Source organism: Sus scrofa, chromosome 2 (assembly GCF_054392235.1).
Source record: "Sus scrofa isolate SSC_HxYL_T2T_F1_AM1 chromosome 2, Sscrofa_HxYL_maternal_Yorkshire_Landrace_v2.0, whole genome shotgun sequence".
In the NCBI taxonomy this organism is placed as follows: Eukaryota; Metazoa; Chordata; class Mammalia; order Artiodactyla; family Suidae; genus Sus; species Sus scrofa.
The window spans coordinates 137,191,225-137,213,743 of record NC_139384.1 but is presented as its reverse complement, the minus strand read 5'-3'; the positions used below and the strand labels follow the sequence as shown (position 1 = coordinate 137,213,743).

Sequence of the window (22,519 nt, the reverse complement as noted above, 5' to 3'; positions counted from 1 at the left end):
AACCTTTGATAGGGAGTTCCTGTAGTGGCTCAGCACAAATGAATCCTACTAATATCCACGAGGATGCAGGTTCTATCCCTGGCCTCACTCAGTGGGTTGGGATCCAGTGTTGCTGTGAGCTGTGGTGTAGGTTGCAGTCGCAGCTTGGATCCTGCGTTGCTGTGGTATAGGCCAGTGGCTACAGCTCTGATTCTATCCCTAGCTTGGGAACTTTCACATGCCTCAGATGCAACCCTAAAAAAGCAAGAAAAAAAAAAAAAAAGAAACACAAAAAACCTTTGATTGTACACAGACTGTTACTTTTAAAATACATATTGAAAGATAAGGAGAACTGTTTTATGTTTGGGTAGTTTTTTTTTTTTTTTTTTTTGCTTTTTAGGGCTACACCTGCAGCGTGTGGAAGTTCCCAGACCAGGGGTTGAATCAGAGTTACAGCTGCTAGCCTACACCACAGCCACAGCAACTCGGGGCCTGAGCCATGTCTCTGACCTACACCGCAGCTCACGGCAATGCCAGATCCCCGACCCACTGAGCAAGGCCAGGGATCGAACCCGAATCCTCATGGATACCAGCCGGATTCATTTCCGCTGCACCACAACAGAAACTCCATGGCTCTTCATTTAAAAAAACAATGAAAGAAAGAAAAGCAGTATTGTCAGAGATGAGGGTGACACTCATCTTACTGAGCCTGTGTGTAACTAATCCGGAAGAGACAAAGCACAGGGAAGCCTGCAAGTCTTCAGGCAACACTGAGCTCCCGTGGGGCTGGGGAGGCGACACTAGCAGTAAGGCAGGCAGGATGGGGAGACTGGAATGCAGGTGTCATCAGCATACAAGAGAGGAGGAAAACCAGCCAGAAGCTCACTGCTGGCCAAAGGCAAGGATGTCTCTGGGGGGAAATCAGACAAATAATACTCTGAGTGTAGATTATAAATGCTGACTTCTCACTTCAGCCCCTGGAAGAGGACCTAATAAATTAATTTTCAAAATTGTTCCGGTCACAGAAACGTTCTGTTAAACAAAGAAATGTATAGGATGGGCCAATCGATTTTTGTGAGGTTAATCACCAAGGTCAAAAGAGTAATAAAGAAAATTTGGTATCAGTTTAGATAAGAACGTGGGATAAATGGGATCTGAGTTAATGATAACAATAGTATTTAGGCAATAAGAATGGGGATAGCTAGAATAAAGTTATTCTCTTGTTATGTTCTCCTGTGGGACACCTCAAAACAACCATAACATGTTTTTGAAGTACAGTGGCAACACGTGCCCTCTACATTCTGCTGTTAGCATGATCCTTTATTGTACCTGTGAATAAATTCAATTCTACTGGATGAAATGAGCATATCACTTAGGTAGGAAAAGAAAAGTAAGACTCAGGGAATGCCCTGGTGACCTAGCAGTTCAGCATTGTCACTGCTGTGGCATGGGTTTGTTCCCTGGCCTGGGGACTTCCAGATGCCATGGGCACAGGAAAAAAAAAAAAAAAAAAAAAAAAAAAAAAAAAAAAAAAAAAAAAAAAAAAAGGAAGACTAGAAATGGCTAATTTTCACAAAAACAGCCATTTTTAATCTCAAAGCTATCCTGCAGAGCTCCTGTGCACTTCCATGGGACCCTAGAGGTCTAGCTAAGAAGTGCATTTTTCTAAGTAGGATCTGACACATAGGATCAACCTTCCTAGGGAGTTCCCATTGTGGCACAGCAGAAACAAACCTGACTAGTATCCATGAGGAAGCGGGTTCAACCTCTGGCCTTGCTCTTTGGGTTAAGGATCTGGCGTTGCCATGAGCTGTGTCGCAGAGGAGGCTCAGATCCCACATTGATGCGGCTGTGGCCTAGGCCAGTAGCTACAGCTCGGATTCAACCCCTAGTCTGGGAACTTCCGTATGCCACAGGTGTGGCCCTAAAAAAGCAAAAACAAGCAAGCAAAAAACTTCCTAAATACCACTCTGACAGGCCCAGTAGTCAAAAGTATGAGCAAAACTCAGGGAATTATAAGAGGACAGGAAACGAATCAGAAAACCCTATGTTATCCCAACCCAAGACAGAATGGACAACTGTAAAAGGCCCAGAAACAAGTAATAAAAATCACCAAAAGGATGAAGGGGTTTCTATATAAAGACATACTGAGCAAGTAAAATCTCTTCCATCTATAAGACAAGATTAAGGGGAAGAAGGCAAACTTTCTAACACCTAAAGGACAGAGTCAAGGAAGAACATGAACTCATCAAATCCTGCAAAATTAAAACACAGAAAGCGTAATGTGGGATCCATAAAACAAAGTCCCACTCTATACCCTCATCCATGCAGTCAGTTCACAAGGACTTACTGAGCCTTTATGACAAGCCTGACTCTGCTGGTGCTGCAGATACAGGGGAACAAGGGAGCCACAGCCCCGGCCCTCAGGCCACTTCAGTGTCAGTGAGAGAGAGAGATAGTATGCAAATGTCCTTAACATGTAAATATTTTCTCGGTTTCATCAAATCTAAAATTCCATTAATTGTGGGAGTTCCCATTGTGGTGCAGTGGAAGTGAATCCAACTAGGAGCCATGAGGTTGCAGGTTCGATCCCTGGCCTCGCTCAGTGGGTTAAGGATCCAGCATTGCTGTGAGCTGTGGTGTAGATTGCAGACGAGGCTTGGATCTGGCGTTGCTGTGGCTGTGGCATAGGCCAATGGCAACAGCTCCAATGAGACGGCTAGCCTGGGAACCTCCATGTGCCTAGAATGTGGCCCTAAAAAGACAAAAGACAAAAAAAAAAAAATGTAAAAAATATATGATTTTAGAATTTGCAACATATAGTTTCTACAAGTGCAATAAGTGCTATGACACAGAAGAAAATGGGCCAGGAAAACATCAAACAGGGATGAGTAAACTTGGGGTGAGGGAGATGGCTTCCCTGAGGCAGTGACCTTGAATGTAGGTCCTGAAGGATGCATAGACATCAGACAGGTACTAAGGAAGGCAAAAGGCAAGGATAGGAGATGAAACATTGACAGCTATGCCATGGAGTCTATGAGGCATGCTGAGGTGAGAAGGAGCCCAAGGCACAGGAGGAACAGAAAGAAGACTCATGTGGCTGGAGAATGAGGGGGGAACGGGCTGGAGCTGAGGTTGGAGAAGGGGGCAGCACAAATGCCAATGCCTTGGTGGCTGGACATGTAACAAAAATGAGTGCTGGGAGGCAGGTTAACACAATAGAAGACGGTGGGCTCCACAGCAAATTAAATAGGGCAGGGCCAGTCTAAAGATGTTTGAGTTCAAATTTTGCAGAACACTATGTGAGCCCTATAAAATATTTCTGGACATTATACATAGCCCGTAGGCTATCACACTGAAGAGCTGGGGATTGATTCTAAGTATAATGGTGAGCCAACAAAGGGTTTTAAGCCAGGGCGTGAGGTAGGATTGGATTTATGCTTTAAATGCACCCCCGCTCTGGAGTTTCCGTTGTGGCTCAGTGGTTAATGAACCCAACCAGTACCCATGAGGACATGCGTTTGATCCCTGGCCTCGCTCAGTGGGTTGAGGATCTGGCATTGCCGTGAGCTGTGGTGTAAGTCACAGATGCGGCTCGGATCCCACATTGCTGTGGCTGTAGCTGTGGCTGGCAGCTGTAGCTCCCATTTGACTCCTATCCTGGGAACGTCCATATGCTGTGGGTGTGGCCCTAAAAAGACCAAAAAAAAAAAAAAAAAGAAAGAAAAAAGCATCACCACTCTATATCATTAAATGAAAAAGCGAGGTGCACAGCAAGGTATATAGTATGTCTCTACTTGTGTAAAAAAGAGAGGGGCAGAGGGAGAGTCAGAGAAAGGGAGGGAAAGAAGGTGAGAAAATGAGCAAAAAATACATCTGGAAGGATACCTGAATCTGTCAACTGATGGCCTCTCGGAAGGAGAATTACATGTCCATAGCACTTTCTGGATTTTGATCTATGGACCCAAACTATCTACTAACAAAACAAGTGAATAAGCTGAAACAATAACATCAACAAATCAATGACACCCCACTGAGGCTGCTGCGATACTACAAGAGGGAAAGTGTGACACGCAGGGGGCTGCCGCAGGGGTCCAGGCCAAAACTGATCAGGAGGTGGCAGCAAAAATGAAAGGAAACACATTTAAGAATACTCGATCAACAGGGCTTTTTAAATGACTGGCTAGAAGGGTGAGGGAGAGCATGGTGTCTAGGCTTCTAGAAAGAGCCACTGGATGAATGGGAGTGAGGGGCACTGACCTGGGGAGAGGCAGCTGGTGGACAGAACAGAATGGTTTCAGCTTAACGTGTTCAGTGGGAGATGCCTGTGAGCCATGCAAGGGCAGATGGACATCAGCCAGGGATCTAGGGCTCCTGTGAGACATCTGGATAGATCTGGGAGCACCTGTCTGAAGTCAGGTCCCTGGGAAACAGAGTCTGCAGTGGAGACTGGCAGTTTTGTATGCAAGAGGTTTTCGGGGGGAGTGACGTGAGAGGATAGGGTCAAGGGTGATGAACTGCTCTGGAGGTCCTGCCGTGTGGTCCTGCATTGGGATTAGGGAAGCCAGCAGTCCTGATCACCCATTCACACAACCAGTCACTGGACATGGTCTATATGGGGCAGGAGCGTGAGCAAGGGTCAAGCGCCTCTCGGAGGCTGAAAGCAATTCAGCCATCATCCTCTATGCTCCCAGAAATGCGACTGAGGGTCTAAATCCTAAAGCAAGGCTGGGGTCTAGGCGGCACACTGCAGCATCCCACAGCACCCAAGAGGTCAAAGCCCTCATGACAGAGGGTTCCCCTCTGTCTTCTGCCACTTCCTACTGTGCAGGTGTTTTCAGCAGCAGGTGCCTTCTGCTGGAGTCCTGTGCAGATGCCAAGATCCCTCTGAGGTTACTGCTCCTCTACTTCTTTGAGCGTCCTCCAAGTTTCTCCAGTTCTGGGCTAGTTTTTAATCTCAGCTTCTTGGCCCAGGGTTTCCACAACTGGCAGGTAATGCAAAATCTAACCACATATGCTCAGGAAGCTGGTTTTTGGGGGATAACACGTTATCTTTCCCAATGGCCCCAGACGGACAGTTCCATGGCCTATTAGCTTGAGGGTAGCACTTGATGAGCCCCCATTCAGGGACAAAACAGAGACTTCTGGTTCCTGGATTTATGTAAGGTGTCCAACCCCAGCTGCCCACTGTGCACAAGGGGCCTAGAACTTGCCTGCTCCCAGGTGCACTGATATTCAGCCCAGCACCCGTCATGCTCAGGCTCTCTGCTACAGCCATCCCACATGGCACCTGCATTAGGGTCTGTGCTGTAGTTGTTTGTTTACATGCCTTCGTCTACACTGAGTTCCCTGAGGATAGGCTCTGAGGCTTTGTACCTGGTCACAATGCTCCCCACAGGGCCCTGTGCAAAGATGTTCTTGTTGCACTGAACTATGCTGTAACCCCCTCCATGTAGACGGATAGAAGGCTTGAGCGGGACCTTCTTTACCAGAGTCCTAGGTCCTCATTGCTGGGGCCGGGGGGAGTCAGGGCACCATGCAGAGGTGCCCGTTTTTATTTTCTGTGCTTTAAAATCAAAAGAAAAAGGCAGGCCTCTTGGAGGCAGAGTTTACTCCAGCGTAGCCACTTCTGCATGGCCCTCGAGTTTCACATTCTGCCACCTCAGCTCCATATGCCAAGGCAGAAAAAGCAGTAGGAAGACTTGTTTAACATTTATTCCCAGGTTTTTTTTTTAATTTCCTCTGAAATGAATATGAACACACTCTGGTCTTTACACTCGGCAGGAGCTAATCCCCCACTGGAAGCTTGGGGGAACCTCACTTCTTTTTGCGGATACAATCTGTCGACACAGGCGTTCCTTTTAGGCTCTTCTGAAAAGCCCGCCGCGGACGGGCGTGCTCTCTTTGGAGCTCTATTACGCTTAGAGCGAGGGTCGGTTTTTTTGTTTTGTTTTTTTTTAAAGAAAATAACATAGGAATTGCTTCCAGAACCCATAGGCCTGTGTGAGACGCTGTCTTCTCTTTGAGGTGAGACAGCTTTCAGTGGCTTGTCCGGGGAAGGGGGGAGTGGGCCTCACGGCCTCACGGCTGCTGCTGGAGGGGCCGCTTCCTGAAGCCCGAACCCGCCCCCCACGCTCCATAGGAAATGTGTACTTTTGACATGGAAGGAACCATGGGAAGAAAACGATATTTTTATAAATGAAAGTGCTTAATAAGTATTATTCACTAAGTAAAATCATATTTTCCTTGAAGGTCTTGGGCCATGTATCAGTTTTAGGAACAAAGAAAAAAATCTGGCTGAAATATGTATCCTGGCCATAAAATTCTCGATATGTATCCAGGGAGTGGGTATTAATTGCCTACTGTGTGCCTGGCACTAGAAGAAGTCTCTGTGTCAAATAAGGCTTTGTTCTTAAGACGCTTCCTTTTAAGGTACCTAACCTACTTTGTGGCTAGTTTGATAGGATAAAAACCGTCTTAGAATTGCTAATCCCGTTGAGATGATTTAAATTACTCAGGGCTGTGGAAGGCTATCTGTTAAATTATCTGTCCGTGCCCTTTCACACATCTGTGCTTTTAAATCACACAGTATTTTCTCGGAACAGAATTAGGAACCCTCCTTCTAAAGCATTCCCAGGCCTCTCCATGAATCACATGGAATGAGAATCCATCTTAGAGTTAAAGTCATCTGTCTCCTCCCACGCTATCCGATGAAGCTTTCCGCTGGTTCCTTGGGTGGCCAATCACATGACAGATATATGACTTAGACACAGGAACTGGAATAAAATTCCAATAATACCCTTGAGGGGAAGGGGATTGTCACTGTTAAGCATTTTAGTCAATGACTTAATTCTCTTTCAACTTTCCTCCCACTCTTATTGAGAGCTCTGAACTCACGCCCCCAACACCTGCCTCGTTTACCTACCGAATCCACAAGACTTCAAGCTGCTGTGGCTTTGCAGATTTTCTCCCAAGGATTTCAGGTGCTAAATGATATATAACATGTGCCCTGGTAGAGTTTATGCAACACCCTAATCAGCCACCTCAAGAATGCTTCACGTGGGTTGGACTGCAGGAGAAGGCAGGCCTGAGAAGCAAAGCACATGGTGTTGCCAGAAAGTACGTTTTTGATGGTTTTCTCCTCTGACGCTGCAGACGGGATGGGACACTCTTAGCCACCATTGTCAGGCGGCTGTGAACAGCCCAACAAAACCCCAATCCTCCAGCCCAGCCCCTATATCCCTCTCATCGATGTAACAGCAGCACCAGGTGGAAGCGACTTTGGAGACATACGACTTCTGCCCTAGAGACCCGCCTCAAGGAGAAACATGTTCCCTGAGTAGTCACTCCAGTTTCCATCTCCGACTCCTAACTCTGCAAATGCCTGTTCCATCCATCCAGTTGCTCAGACCAAACCCTTGGCGTTTTCCTTGACTCAGCATCCAAGGTGTCGGCAAATGTCACTGACTTTACTTTCTTTTTTTTTTTTTTTTTTTGTCTTTTTGCTATTTCTTGGGCCGCTCCCATGGCATATGGAGGTTCCCAGGCTAGGGGTCGAATCGGAGCTGTAGCCACCGGCCTACGCCAGAGCCACAGCAACGTGGGATCCGAGCCGCGTCTGCAACCTACACCACAGCTCACGGCAACGCCGGATCCTTAACCCACTGAGCAAGGGCAGGGATCGAACCCGCAACCTCATGGTTCCTAGTCAGATTCGTTAACCACTGCGCCACAACGGGAACTCCAGACTTTACTTTCAAAATACATCCAGAACCCAATCACTTCTCACCACCTCCGCCACTTTCACACTGGTGCAAACCCCCATCACCTCTCCACTGGATTCCACGAAGAGCCTCTAACCCTCACTGTCAGGTCTCCACCCAGCAGCCAGGGTAATACTGTTACGACTACTGTCAGATCTTATCACTCTCCAGCTCAAAACTCTGCAATAGCCCCTGTGGCCCGACGCACACAGAGTAAAAGCCAGGGTCCTCACAGTGGCCTCCTGTCAGGAGACAGATCCCTGCCCTCATATCTAAATTAATTTCTCCCCACCTCACTCACTCCAGCCGACACACCTATGCTGACCTCTGCGATGTTCCTCCAACAGGCCAGTAACTCTTCCACCTTGGGCCTTTCCACTCTGAGTCCAGCTGCCTGCAACGCTCTCCTCCCAAATAACACACGGCATGCTCTTCACCTCCTCCTTAAGTCTTTGCCCAAAGGCCAGCTTGCCAGCAGGACACCGCCTGATCATCTCTAAAACTGCAACTCCCAACTCCTGGCATGCCTTACCCCTCCTCTCTGCTTTGCTATCTCATCACCAGACAAAGGATTTATTCACTCACTTATCAGTTGATAATCCGTCTCCCTCCACTAGAATATATGCTCAATGAGGGCAGAAATTCTTCTGTTTTGTTCACTGCTGTATCTATCTGCAGCACCTAGCAATGATACTAGCCCACAGTAACAAATATCTGAGCAATGCATGCATGCATGCATGCATGAGTTTTTGGACCATGTGCCATGATCTTTAGAACTCTAGACTGTGATATGTTTACTCCCGGGCTTTCCTCAACTTATACACCACAATATCGTCAGAGTCTGTCGCAGGCTGTTCTAAAGGAGGAAACAGAAGGCCTTCTCGGATTTTTGGAATCTTTTTGGATCAGATTCCATCCTTTAGAAGGTGAAGTTGTGCCAAGGTTCTAATGTACAGACGGGCCCGTGGCAGCACATCAAGGGGAACTGATACGGGTGCTTTTCCCTGCGTGGAGCTGGATCTAGTTTTACGGGAATGGGACATGGAGCTATTGCGGGAAGACAAGGCATGCGGACCTCCACGTCCATTCTGCCACTAACACCAACCACACACCCATGTCCAGCACTGAGATTTTCTCCTATGAAAACAGACACTGATTCAAGTGGGAGTATCACTTCAGAAAAAAAAAAAAAGAGAAAAAAAAAACTTTCCAATGGAAACTTGGAAAATATGAAGAATGTACTGATATGTCCAAAGACTCATTTTTGAGCTGGGTTTGGGGTTACAGTAAAGTAGAAAAGGAAAATTGAGAGTAATACCCTTTTTGAGGATTCTATTTTTTCACAAAGAAAATAAAGACAGCATGGAAAAGAAAGATCTGATCATCAGCATTTTGATTAGTAATATTATGATTTTTTTTTTTTTTGGAGTTTCTGTGTAAGAGAAAGTAAGGGGAGAAGGAAAAATTAAAATAATGCCTTTTTTTTCCCCAAAATAAAGTTTCTCAAATAAATCTATTCTCTCTGCTTCTATTTCTCCTGTGTAATTGCAAATTGTCCATTCATAGATTAGCCAATTTGATGACAAGAAAAAATAGCATCATTGAAATCAGTATTTCTCACTGAATGAAGCACATTAGAATTATCTAATTCTATTCCAAATACTAAAAATCACCATATAACATTCTCCAAAGAGCCTATAAAAATGTGTAAAGTGTAGATGAAAACTGCTGCAAAAGTTTGCAGCTGCCTAGATGTTTAGATTATTTTTTTAAACATAACGACTTCCCTGGTAATTAAGATAGAAGAAAATTACATGGTTTATCTTAGTTACACAGACTAAGACATTTAGAGAGACACAAATTCCTCCATCATGTGTATACAACTTTTATTAACATTTCTCATCCTATTGACTACTTAAGAGGAAGCACAGCCAGTTGAGTGGAGGGGTGTTACTCCTGATTACACGGCAGTGCTTTCTCATAATTTCACTTTTGCAAATAATCTGACTCCAGCAAGACTATCCATCTCTTCGGAGCAGAAGCTGTTTATCTTATGCTGCTCTTGGAACCAGACACATAGTAGGTGCTCAGTAAATAGCAGGTGCCTTAACATTGCTGCCAGCGAGGATTTAAAACGAGGACAAAGGTTTTGAAATTATAAACCAGTGAATAAAAGGTGGCCTGCGCAAGTCAAGACTCCCTGTGAAAAAACAAAGGACATACAAGGAAAAGAAAACGATGGCACAGACTGGTGCACATTTGTGTCACAACAGCAGAGTGAACCACATTTCAGGTGTTTCAAACAATACTCTTACAATGTTAGCTTTGATAGAGATATTTTGAAAGGTGAATTCAGAGCTAAAATAAATTCTTACAGTTTTCATCCTGGGCAATGCATTGTAAGGGGATCCCAAAGAAAGACGTATAGCTGTCATTGTACCACACCAGAAGCTCGGTACCCCTGGGAATATCTATACAGGCTCGGTAGAATATATTCGACCTATTCAAAACAAAAGAAAACCCAGCTTAGTCATCGGTAGGACTCATGTGCCCCATCCACATTTTTATTGCCCCGAAAAAAGTTCTGCGCAACTCCACCTAAACGGTTTCTGTTTGCAATAAAATCTGCACCCACCTTATCGCTCCCAGCCTGTAGCCCAGGACGATAAATACCTTACAGTTTATTTCCACAGTGTCCCTCCACAGAACACCCTGGCTGAAGAGACAGATATTTGGCCCAGGAGATGACAGAAAGGAAGAGTTCATTTAAAAAAAAAAAAAAATTCCATCTCACACTAATGAGAAAATTCCCTCTCTTGGCAAACTGCAGACTCTGGTGCCTCGACCTCACATATAAATTAATACTATTGATTTCTTATTTGAAGGAACAGCATTAGGTGTATTCTTACGACTTGACATTGGGAAAGCTCAAATTTGTAATAAAATTACACAGCTCTGTGATATAAGGACTGAGAGGGATAAAAATCTTCCCCCACCACCTTTCTTTAAAGTTTGATACAGGAGAAGAGAAAAACCCTCTTATGTGAAATGGATGGAAATTCAATAACTACAAGAGGAGCCCTATACTGAGGCTGAAAGATTACACTCTGAAATGATGGAGTGAAGGTACCAAGAAAGAAACATTTTTTTTTTTTTTATAATAGCTGTGGTATTATAAAGAAAAACCTACAGATTTAGGGGGAAAAAAGAAAAGAAAAAAAAGAAAGGAGCCTGTGACCGGTTTTCTCAATGAAGAACCGCTACAAATATGAGCCTCAAGTTCAAGATAGAAGTGTTTAAGGTTGGTGGACCTTAAATTCAGCCTTTCTGGAAGGAATTGGCTGTAGCAGGGCAATTTGTTCCTTGTATAACACTGCAGACATAAGGCGAATCTTTCACCACATTTTTCATGGCAGTGAGATATGCACTTGTCAACATATTTTGTCACCACAAAGTGGCTCTTGGCAATAGGATCATAAAGATCAATAAAAAAAGTGCAGATTCTCAATATTTTACTTGCAGCTGCAAAAATTTCATTTATCTTGTTATTTTCCTTACTTGCTGCCATTCTGTCTCACGAGGGCACTGCTAGCTAAGCAGAATGTTTTTTTCCCAACATTCTATGAATATCTGACAAAAACTCCAGCCGGTTGTCGGGACCTCACCACCCTTCCTCCCTCCACGTCTCCAAGAGCTGTGCATTTTATTAATTCTTTCCACTGCTACATAAAAAAATCAAAATTGGAGCCGGGCTATAAATCACTGGCATCTCCTAACTTGAGAAAAATTGAGTCTACTTTGTACTTCACCCTTGTAACATTTCATCTCTGGGTTTGGCTTCCCTTAAAATAAACACAGCGCCCGGCAAATGAATGTGCTAAAACCAAATGACACACTTTGCCGCTGAAAGAGCAGAACTGTTTTCGAGCCATGGGTGGTCTTCTGAGGCACAGAGTAGGCCGAAAGAGGGAAGAAAAAGAAAGGAGGAAAAAAAAAAAAACCGTGTAAGCGTACACCGTTCCTAACAAGCGGGCAGCGCTTCCAAAACTCGCAGAAATCTCTGCATGTTGAAGCACATCAAAGGGATTTTTCCCTTTTCAGATAATATTTCCTTTGCTGACATGTATTTAGTATTGTGGTTGGATGACTCATAAAGATAGCTTCGTGGCGTCCCAACGCAGTTGAAGCAGAACACATGCCAACAAACGTTATTGTCAGCCTCAAAATAAAAACAAAACGTTCAGCTAAGGGTCAATCAATCAAGGGCGCTTTGAAGAAAATTCCATTTAGATATTACAAATCATAACAGAATGAATCTAAACCAGCTGACTTTTTGTGAAGAGGACGTTCATGCACAATAAAAATTAGGCTGGCTCTTAGGGGTCCAACTTTTCTATTTTCTTACTCTTGGACGTGGTCACTGGTGATGGATGCCAGTTTTTCAATTGTGTTTTTGTAGTTCATTTTCTAAAGATCTGAAGTAATCGAAAACAGAGCGGCAGAGAGAGCTCGATGTGTAAGCACCGTCATGAAAGGGAACGATTAAACCCACTTAATATTGACAGATAGGTAACGACTCACTTATGCCCACCTTCCTCGTGGGGTTTCTTGTTTTCCCAAAGTCAGACTGTGCCTCCAGAGCTCCCTGGGCGCTCCTTACAGAATCAGCCAAACTATCTCTTGTCGAATGGACAGGCACACTCTTTCTGAATTTTCTAGCTCTGAGTTTTATAAAAACTTCATAACGGAGATGCAGCTGCAGTGAAAGTGGGTGAAGCCCATATACAGAGAGTAACCAGATACCGTCGTGCGCGAGGTCATTTAAACCCTTTTGTAATGAAATATAACTGCCTAGGAAACAGAGACAGTGAGTCACATGCTGCCCAAATATGTTCCTTTTGAATTTGGAGGCCTTCCGAGAGCAAGCCAGATTTGTGCAGCCTTTAACCTATAAGGGAAATAAAGTTTTGCATTTTTTTTTTTTAAAGGGCTTCATTTTTAAAAAACAGCAAAAAAAGAAAACGAAAATAAACAGTCATAGGCAGGACTCCAAGTTGCCGAGCAAGGGCCCTTCTGCTTTGATGTGTCTCTGGTGCCTGATAAAGCTAAACAGTTGCTTCTGATTCTAAAGGGAACATGGCTGTTTATAACTGAGGTCATATATTTACATGGCACATGTTTTCGAGGGATTTTGAGAAAAGAAGGCTTAGTGGTAGGGCTCTTTGCCTCTGGGATCTGTTTTTGCCCTTTCGTCTCCGCTCCAGCCACGAGCATTAAGTGGACATGCCTAACCAACAGGTGCACTAGACAGATGTGGCTTAGCACCTGGAAATCCACCTTGCCTCTCTGCCCTGCCCCACCCCCGCCCCTAGGCCTCCTGTGAGACTCAGGGCAGCGGGGGTGGGGGTGGCTCCTCCTCGTCTCTACTTATGCTTTGGGCTTTGCCCAAATATCTCGGGAGACCAGGGCCTTCTCTGTGCTCAGGAACCACCGCAGCCCCTGAAACATACTCTACATCGTCATAGGGCCAAAGCCAAATGCTCTGGCACCTTTTGAGGGCTCAGGAGAGGCTGCTCTGACTCAGCCGAGGCTACTGAACCTAACGGTTTGGGCAAAAACAGCCTTGGGAAGGTTGAGAGTTTTTGGTTTCCCATGCCTGCGTGCAAATGAAACTGCTCCCTCTGGGAGGCAGCCCTGACTGAAGGCGACTGAAAAAGCAAGTGACCTGGGGCTGAATCTGAACTCCTGTTTCCATGTGTGCATGTCGTTGGTTGTGGGGGTTGCCGCTCTGAGTCAGTGAGTTCTAGGGGCTCACCTGGGCCACTGGGACAGTTCGAGTGATGATGTGGAAGGGACTTGACCACATGCATTGAGGGAAAAAGGCCTTCTCCTAGCATCTCTACTCTTGCATTCTCGAGAAATCACTGTTGCAAGAACTAAGGAGATACCACCAACCAAGCAAAAAAAAATTTCTGCCAGTCCTCGCAGAGTTCTTTAGGACTCCGCGGGCCTTTTGTTTTTTGTTTTTTGGTTTTTTTTTCTCAAAACCAGCAGCAAGCCTGAACTTATAGATGCAAGGCAAAGGGCTTCAGCTCCATAAGTGGTAAATCAAGGTATACTTTACCTGTACTGAACTACTGTTAGATTCTGTTCTCCGCAGTGCCTTGCACATCGGATATACCTCATCCAGCTCGACTTACTAGGTTCCCCACCATCAATAAAGTGCTGTAGTGTCCCATCTTGGTCATATATCTAGAGAAGAGGTCAAAAGGTCAAGTAGTTAGAACGAATCATCAGCAATCATTTTCCCTGCTTCCCTTCGTGTCTTTCTGTGTCGGCTGCAGCAATTTACGGCCCATAGGTTTGCCAGTGCCTACTGATGCTCGTGGAAACTCAACTGGAATAACAAGAGAAAAAAAAAATTTTTTTGGTGATGCGAGTCAATCACGTTTTCCTTATCAAGCCGATCTTCCCTGTGTTAAACATATCTCAGGCATCTCAAGGATGTGAGTGACCATGGTTCCCAAAGAATATTTAACCTATTTTGACAGGCTACTCTTAAGTAATGAGCTGCTGGATAAACAAAGCAAGCTGAGAGGCGAGGCCAGGCTGACATGGCTGGAACATCCACATAAGAGGCCCTCATTTCCAACATGTCACTGTTCGAAGGCACTCAGGAGGCAGCGACTGTCTATTCAACAAGCTGGGTGACATGTGGCAAAAGTTAGGGAGCTGCATTGCACTGATAAAACAGACTCTGATTTGGATGAAAGAAATGGATTCTCACCTCGCAGAAGATGTAGGACTTCAGCTGTCAGGACCTGAAACTATTAGGAGAGGAGTCATCAAAAAAGAGAGACCCTCGCAAAGGGAATGAAAAAATAATCATAACTGTTTCTTATGGATTTTAAATGTCTTAGCAGAGGTTGGTCTACTAACTGTTGCCTTAGGTCATGTCAAGAAGCTTTTCTTTCCAGATCATCACAACCAAGGAAACGGAAGCTGCTTCAAACCAGGCCAGGAGCGTGGGACAAAAAGTCTTCTGCAAAACAAGCGGCCAGCCCAGCACACACGGAGTCAGTGCTGACAGCAGAGACAGTCAGCTCCCACTTCCAGAAACCAGGGTCAGCCCTGGGCACCTTGGAGGAGTTGGGGGTGGGGGGCTACTTATGTACAGCAACTCTAGAAGGTCATGCTCAGGTCTGGGGGCATCCTGGAAGCAAGGGTACAGTTCTCCGAAGAACCACGTCAAAACTGGACCTTTTCAGATAACATCAGCAGTGAGATTCTGGTAGCTACTGGGGTGTTCAGCAGAGCATTCTGAGAAATTCTGTCTCTTAACTTTTGCTAATCAGCCTTTTCACTTTTCCTTTCCAAAGAGACACAGAGAATAAGTCTCACAGAGAGCCTCACTGGTTACATTTAGGCCCTCAAAGCCATAGGGTCATTCATATTAATTTAGCTCAGTATTTCTATTCTGGGAGCCGAAGGACTTAGTGATGACAGTACTTTTTATCATCACCAGTCATTTTAAACCAGCTGATTTTTTTTTGGCTTTTCTTGAACTCATTTGTCTTCATCCCAATCTTTCTACTAAGCCCCACAAATATAAAAGAGACAGCCCTCTAATAAATGCAATTGTTGGAGAAGTTACGACTGAGTAGTGTGCCAGACTGATCACAGCTGATAATCAATGCAGCTTGAGAAGAATGGAGAGATTACTGGATTATATTCCCTTTCAGATTAATGACTTTAAATTCCTAGTTTGGGGATGATGGCAGAGAGTGGGAACATTTCATGGGGTGGATACATCTGCTACATGAACCATTTAATGACAGATTTCACATTTAGGTTAGATGATGACACCGTAGTTATGTGGTTGGTCTTGTATTTGTTTTCATTTTAGGAAACTGTTGCAAAGACTCAAAGTCTCAACCCTGAGTCTACTGTTGACAGCCCGTGTGACAGTGAACAAAGCGATCCTTGAAAGCTACTGTTTATCTATAATGGAGCCCCAAATGGTGATGACCTAGCCTTCTGCCCTCTCCCTTCCCCATGAACAAACCTTCTGTGACAGTTGCTAGTGAAAATAATTATGAAGCATTTCAAGAAATACAATTCTCCTTCATGCTTCTAGCCAATGGCATCAACAACTTTCTAGCCAATGGCATCAACAACTAAAACTTTTTTTTTTTTTTTTTTTGCTTATAAGGGCCGCACTCACAGCAAATGGAGATTCCCAGGCTCAGGGTCGAATCTGAGCTACAGCTGCTGGCCACAGCCACAACCACAACAACGTCAGATCCAAGCCGCATCTGCAACCTACACCACAGCTCACAGCAATGCCAGATCCTTAACCCACTGAGCAAAGCCAGGGATTGAACCCACCACCTCATGGTTCCCCATCAGATTCGTTTCCACTGCGCCACAACAGGAACTCCAAAACTCAGCGATTATAAGCAGGGGGGCAGGAGCGAGGAGCTGCCTTGAGGGTTGGCTGATTTGAATGCCAGACAATGCTAGTCACTCTCAAAAATGAGTATAGGAGTTCCCTGGTGGCTCAGTTCATTAAGGATCTGCTGTCGCATGAGTTTGATCCCCAGCCCAGGAACTTCCACGTGTTGTGGGTGTGGCAAAAAAAAAAAAAGTGAGTATAACAGAGTGTTTCCTCCCATACCATTTCAGCAATAATTTCCTTAAACTAAGCATACTGTGATTATAGGAATCCTACAGTTTTTGCCTGCCTGGTGAAACTGCTGTTTGCCTTGAGGAAACGTAGATGGCTATTTTTCATGCTTTTCTCAAATATCACACAACGGACTCACTGCATGAGGCTGAGCCTCCCTGGCTTTATTCAGCCTGATACCGATAGTACACACTACTGCACATACAACTCTGATGACCATCTCATGGACCCCATTAGATCCCACCAGAGTGCACCCAGAACTTCGGAAACTCATTCAACCTCGACGCTCTTCTTTCCCCAGCCCCAGAGCCCAGTCCTCACCAAAGCCAGTTGAATTTGCCTCTTAAATACCTTCCACATGCAACCATCACTCCCTGGCCCTCGCCACCATCCGAGCCTAAACCAGCATCCCCTCTTACCTGAAGGACCACAACTGTCCCTGAATTTTCCTCAGGCCCTTCCAACCTGGGCTCTAAACTACAGCCGGAGTGATCTTTCAAAACACCAACATGCTGTGCATCTCACCCCAAATAAAAGCTTTGTAAGTCTCATAAAATCTCAAGTTATAACAATACATATTCGCCGCATGTGTGATTTCCTCGACGGGGCTGCATGTGTGATTTCCTCGACGGGGCTCGTCATGCTAACTGGGCAGCATCTCCTGCTGAAGTTATTTAGAGAGGCTGGCTGAGAACATGTGCCTTTGCATCTGTCTTAAGACCATCCCCAGCCCTTTCGGACCTGCGCTGTTAGGAGTTAACATTTAAATTGTGTTTCCTGCAAGAGAAACAATGGGCCAGAAAGCTGTGATGCCTGTTTCGGTTTATTTTTCTAACAGAAGCAGAATAAAATGATTGGGAAAACCAGGATACCCACAGGTGAGCACCAAAGAGGAATTAGACCTTCTCAGATAAACTCTGGGTCCTAATTTGGGCCCTATTATTTCTCTCCATCATTAGCACAACTTTGTTTCCATTTAAGACCTTGGTTTAAAAAAAAATTCTTTCAGACGTTCCCATTGTGGCTCAGTGGGTTAAGAACCTGATATAGTGTCCATGAGGATGTGAGTTTGATTCCTAGCCTGGCTCAGTGTGTTAAGGATCCAAGATTGCCACAAGGTGGCTTGGATCCAGAGGTGGCTGTGGCTGCGGTGTAGGCCAGCAGCTGCAGCTCCGATTCTACCCCTAGCCTGGGAATTTCCATATGCCACAGGTGCAGCAGTAAAAAGAAGGGGGGGGGATGGGTTGTGATGATCGTTGTACAACTATAAATAAAATTCATTGAGTTAAAAGCCAAAAAAGTAAATGAAAGAGGGGTATAAAATTCTGCATGTATCTGAACTATACAAGGACATTGTCCCTGTATCCAAATGGGCTGACATTACTTCTTCTAGAAGAGAAGGACCCACAAGTGGGAAAATGCTGCTGTAGATTTCACTCTAGAGCAGCTGCAACAATTTCAAGATTGGGAGGTTGCTCTTGGAGGCTGCCTTAACATCTACATTTGTGTAACACAAAATGTAATTTTAAGTTAGCTACCTCATAGATCTAAAACATTTAAGGAATTTAAGAAGAGGTATTAATGCCAAGACCAAAAGTTGTTTTGTTTTCATTACTTTTCAAAAGATTTAAAATGAGCAGAAAAAAATATCAAAACCCATGCACAAAATGTTCAGACAATCTTCTCAGGACTGACAAAAATGTTGAAATTTTATTTATTCCAATGATGAGAATGAAGGTAAGAGTTAAATTGAGATTAGGGAAAAAGTCCTGGAAAGAACACTTGAATCAAGAATAGTTTTGCTAAAAACTGGGCACTTTATTCTGAATGATTATGAACAAGCAGCATTTTATTATTTGCTCTGTTTTTTTCTAAGCAAGATGAAAAAAATGACCCTCTGGAGGTAAGGGAAATGCATGTCAGAAACACACAGGACACTTAGTAGGAAAAGGATTAAATCTTATAATGGAAAACCCTCAAAACTGTAGAAAGTATACTTGGCATATTTGTTTTAGAAAGCTAGTCCTAGCACTGCTGAAAGGGAGAATAAAATGTCACAGTCACACTGGAGAACATTTTGGCAATACTGAAAGAAAGGTGACAATGCATATATCCTGTGACTCAGCAATTTCACCTCTAGGAAAATTCTCCAATGAAACTCTGATGCATGTGACTAAGGAGACAAGTTTACAGGCCATCATTGCAGCGCAGCTTATAACATTAAATAATTAGAAGTAACAGAATACTCAGAATACTCCATCCTCAGAAGCACAAATTAATTGTGGTTTATGTATTCAACAAAAAAGTATGAAACACTTAAAATGAATGAACCAAGTCTTTTTGTCTTAAGATAAACATCACAAATGTAATGCTGATTGAGAAAGCCAGGTTGCAGATGGATGCATATGATACCATTTGTTAACATTTCAAAATACACAAAATATTTTATACTATATGTAGTATATGGTATACGTAATATTTATATATTTTATATAGTATATATAATTACACTAATAATATATTTTATAAGAGTGTATATTATAGCACACATATATCATTATACCTGTCTATATGTAGCTGTACATATAGTACAATTCTGAAAAGACCACTAGAAAGATTCAAGATTACTCCATCAGAGTACGGGCCTTGGGAAAGAACAGAATGGCAGGAAAACAAAGGGAACTAACATTTATCTGAAATGCTTCATTTTTCTTCAAAAGAAACAAAAACAAAACCCTGAAGCAAATATGGCAAAGAGTTGACAATTTTTTGGTGGCCTGTGTCTTGGCATTTATATATTTCACTTTGTATTTTTCTGTTTTTTTTTTTTTTTAAAGAGAAAAAAAATGAAAAGAAAGCCTAACCATTTGTCTTTGTACTTCAGTTTCTGCATGTGGTGTTAAAACAGAGAAACCGACTCTCTTACCCAAAGTTAAAAACTGTATCTGTGTTACCCTCCTGGGAGACTCTTGGAAATATGTATCACTACATTATCAGCCACTGATTTCTTCCCTAATTGTTTTGCTGCTATTTTAAAACTTCAGCTTCTGGTCTGTACTTTTTATCGTGTATCAATGAGAGTAGAAAGATAACGGGGAGAGCTCATTCTTACCTTTTTAAGGGCATGTTTATAGTTTTCAATCCAATAATATTTACCGAAATGCCATACAAGTGGTTGAGATAATGATCACACAAATTGTCACTCATTATAAACCACTCTTGGCATTAACCAAAAACCACCAGGCAGAAGGCGTTTCATTGCAATCCTGAGGATCAGGAAACTACTTTCTCCTACAGTCTTATTTTCTGAGAGAGGAAGCTACTTTAGATGAGAAAAACATGAGTAAAAACTGCAGCAGGGTTGTGTGTTAAAAACAGTGGTTACCAGAGTTCCCGCTGGGACACAAAGGGATAGGTGGAGTCTCTGCAGCGCCAGAATGGAGGTTCGATCCCCAGCCTGGCACAGTGGGTTAAAGGATCCTGTGTTGCCGCAACTGCCACGTAGGGTCACAACTACGGCTCAGATCCGATCCCTGACCAAGAACTCCATACGCCTCCAGGCAGCCAAAAAACAAAACGAAAAAGTTCCTTACAAACACTGGTCTACCGCTTTGTCATTGATGAATGCTGCCAACTTACATTAACAATAATACGAATCATAGAAACAATGTGAGCTTGTGACTGACTCGGGCCCATTTTAACAATACCCCAAGAAAACCTCTTTTCCAAATGACAGCAATTTGTATATATTCTGCTAAGTCTGAGCAATCTTTTCTCTCAACCAAGATTTGCAAACTCGTGGTTCTCAGGCTGAATTCAGACAAGTGATCGATTTTGATTTCCCTTCAGAGTGTTTTAAAAAATCTGGAAATTTCACCTAATTTCTAGTTTTTTCTTGAGGGGAAAAAAAAAAAAGATGGGTCCCCATTCTCAGGCACTATAGCCGAGGGGAGAAAATTTGACCCCTTTAGATGAGCCACAAGCTTTTCTCCTCCAACTCCCTACTCCTCTCTATCGTCTTCCTCTAACTTACTTAGCTGCTTGGCCTCATTAAGCACTGACGCTGGTAATCCCAGCTGTAAAGGAATGATGGCTACCCCTGAAAATCAGTCGGCTACAGCTGGGGGTCCTTTCAAGAAAAACTGTTTGAACCGATAGCCTGGAAACACTGCAAATATTCATCACTCCTGCCTTGCCCAAAAGCCATCATCTGACCGAGATTCAAACATTCTATGCCATAGTTTTCCAGGGAGGGGGAGAGCAGAGAAGAGAGTGCATTTCTTTCATTTTTACCAGAAGAGGCTTTCGATGATCTTTTAAAGCAAGAGATCTCTTTTATTTTTTAAATTTTTTAAATATAGTTGATTTACAATGTTCTATCAATTTCTGCTGTACGGTGAAGTGACCCAGCTATACATACATATACCTTCTCTTTTTCTCCTTATCCTCCATCATGCTCTGTCACAAGTGATTAGACAGAGTTCCCTGTGCTACCCGGAAGATCTAAGTGCTTATCCACTCCAAATGCTATAGTTTCAAAGAAGTCTTCAATGTAATTACCCTATAAAAACAGATAAAAAGAAAATCACCCTGGTCCCCTCTAAAAACAGATAAAAAGAAAGTCCACAGGAAGCACCCCACCAGCTTCGTTTAGCCCAACTTTCCGCTCCAAGGAAGTCTCTGGGGCATCACCAAGGGCGTGCAGTTGGCTGTTGTAAAAACCACAGGCAGAGCACTTGCTCCACTAGAGAGGCTCCAGGCACCAATTCTTCTGCTAGAACCACTAAGTATCTCAGTTAAATTTAGAGGCCAGAAAAATCAGATTCGGAAGTGTCCTGGAAGACCATCTGTTCCATCCTGAGTAGTTTACAGTCAGCCCTTGGTATCCGCCTGAGTTCCGTGTGTTCGGATTCAGCTGCTTATGGAGGATTTGAAGATGCAGAGCACTGACTGCACTAGGCCAGTTTACACACAGAGCTTGAGCATCCACAGATCCCAGGGTCCACGGTGGATCCTGTCACCCATGATCCCTTGCAGATATTGAGGGTCAACTATATACATAAGGAAATGGGGTTCCCAAAAGGTGGTGACTTAGGCAAACTGAAACTCTAGTCAATGGCAGAATGAGACGTCCTCACACTTCATTTAATCCTGCAAAACCCTCGAATGAGCCAAGGACCTTAAGCAAAAGGATCTTCATTTATAACCCAAACATTAATCTTCTTTTCCCAGAACCTGAGACTCTGAATTTTGGCATGGGAATAAAAAGGGGAAAAAAATGATTCAAAGGTTTTTTTTGAAAGGATTAGCCAGTTTTCAAAGAGTCTGAGGACATCTCAGGCTTCCTTTCCTAGGATTACACATGGCGGCATGTCCCTGTGCCAAGGCCCCATACAGAAGCATTGGGTCATGTGCTGAAATCTCACCTTCCTTCAGTTCTTCCCAAAAAGCTGAGGTGAGGGTGTATGTTTTTTGCCCAAACATCTAACACAAGGCCTAACACAGTGAAGGAACTCAAAACACGCTGAAGTGAACTGAACTGAATTCTCACAATAGCTCTATAGCTTCTTAAAGAGCTTAGGTTGTATTCAAAGCTTGAGAAGAAATCGCCACCAAATCCAATTAAAAACTTTGTTCTGAGCACTGGCAACCAGGGCTCTTTAAAGAAAACAGTGCATCCTTTCAGAACCTAACTTCTTTCGGTTCTGTAAAAGGCAAAGGTGATTTTCATGTGATGATTAAAAGGTAACAAACAATTATCACAGAAAAGGGCCAAGAAGAGGTCTTTGGAATTTTCCCAGATGAGACCTCTGAACCTGGTACCATTTTAATTCCTTTCACAGCACATGGAGGATCCCTGGGAGAAAAGACACGATGAGGGTTTTTCAAATCTCTTCTACCTGTTCTCCACACAGTGGCTAAAAAGATGCCTATAAAGATGGCTCCATCTTTCTAGAGAATTCAGAAATGAGGGCTTCGATAATCATGTGTACTAGTTATTTGAGAAACTCAATTGAAAACCATACTGTTTTCCAAGATGGATAAAAATGTTTTACTGTGAGACTCCTCTGTATCAGAAGACCGAAGTGAA

The 22,519-nt window shown here is 43.7% G+C and overlaps 1 protein-coding gene across 11 annotated transcripts in view; it reads right to left on the bottom strand.

Annotated features, from left to right (window-relative positions):
- The window catches only part of PRDM6 (PR/SET domain 6), a 106,732-nt gene that overhangs the window by 20,952 nt on the left and 63,261 nt on the right, over positions 1-22,519 (bottom strand). For 8 of the 11 annotated variants that reach the window (XM_085014358.1, XM_085014360.1, XM_021084683.2 and 5 more), the window contains 2 exons: positions 13,867-13,994; positions 10,118-10,242 (listed from right to left, as the gene is read on the bottom strand). The exons of the other annotated variants lie outside the window; for them this stretch is intronic. In XM_085014358.1, coding sequence (XP_084870484.1) covers positions 10,118-10,242; positions 13,867-13,994 — 253 coding nt within the window. The remainder of the gene's footprint in view (positions 1-10,117; positions 10,243-13,866; positions 13,995-22,519) is intronic. 11 annotated transcript variants of the gene reach the window in all.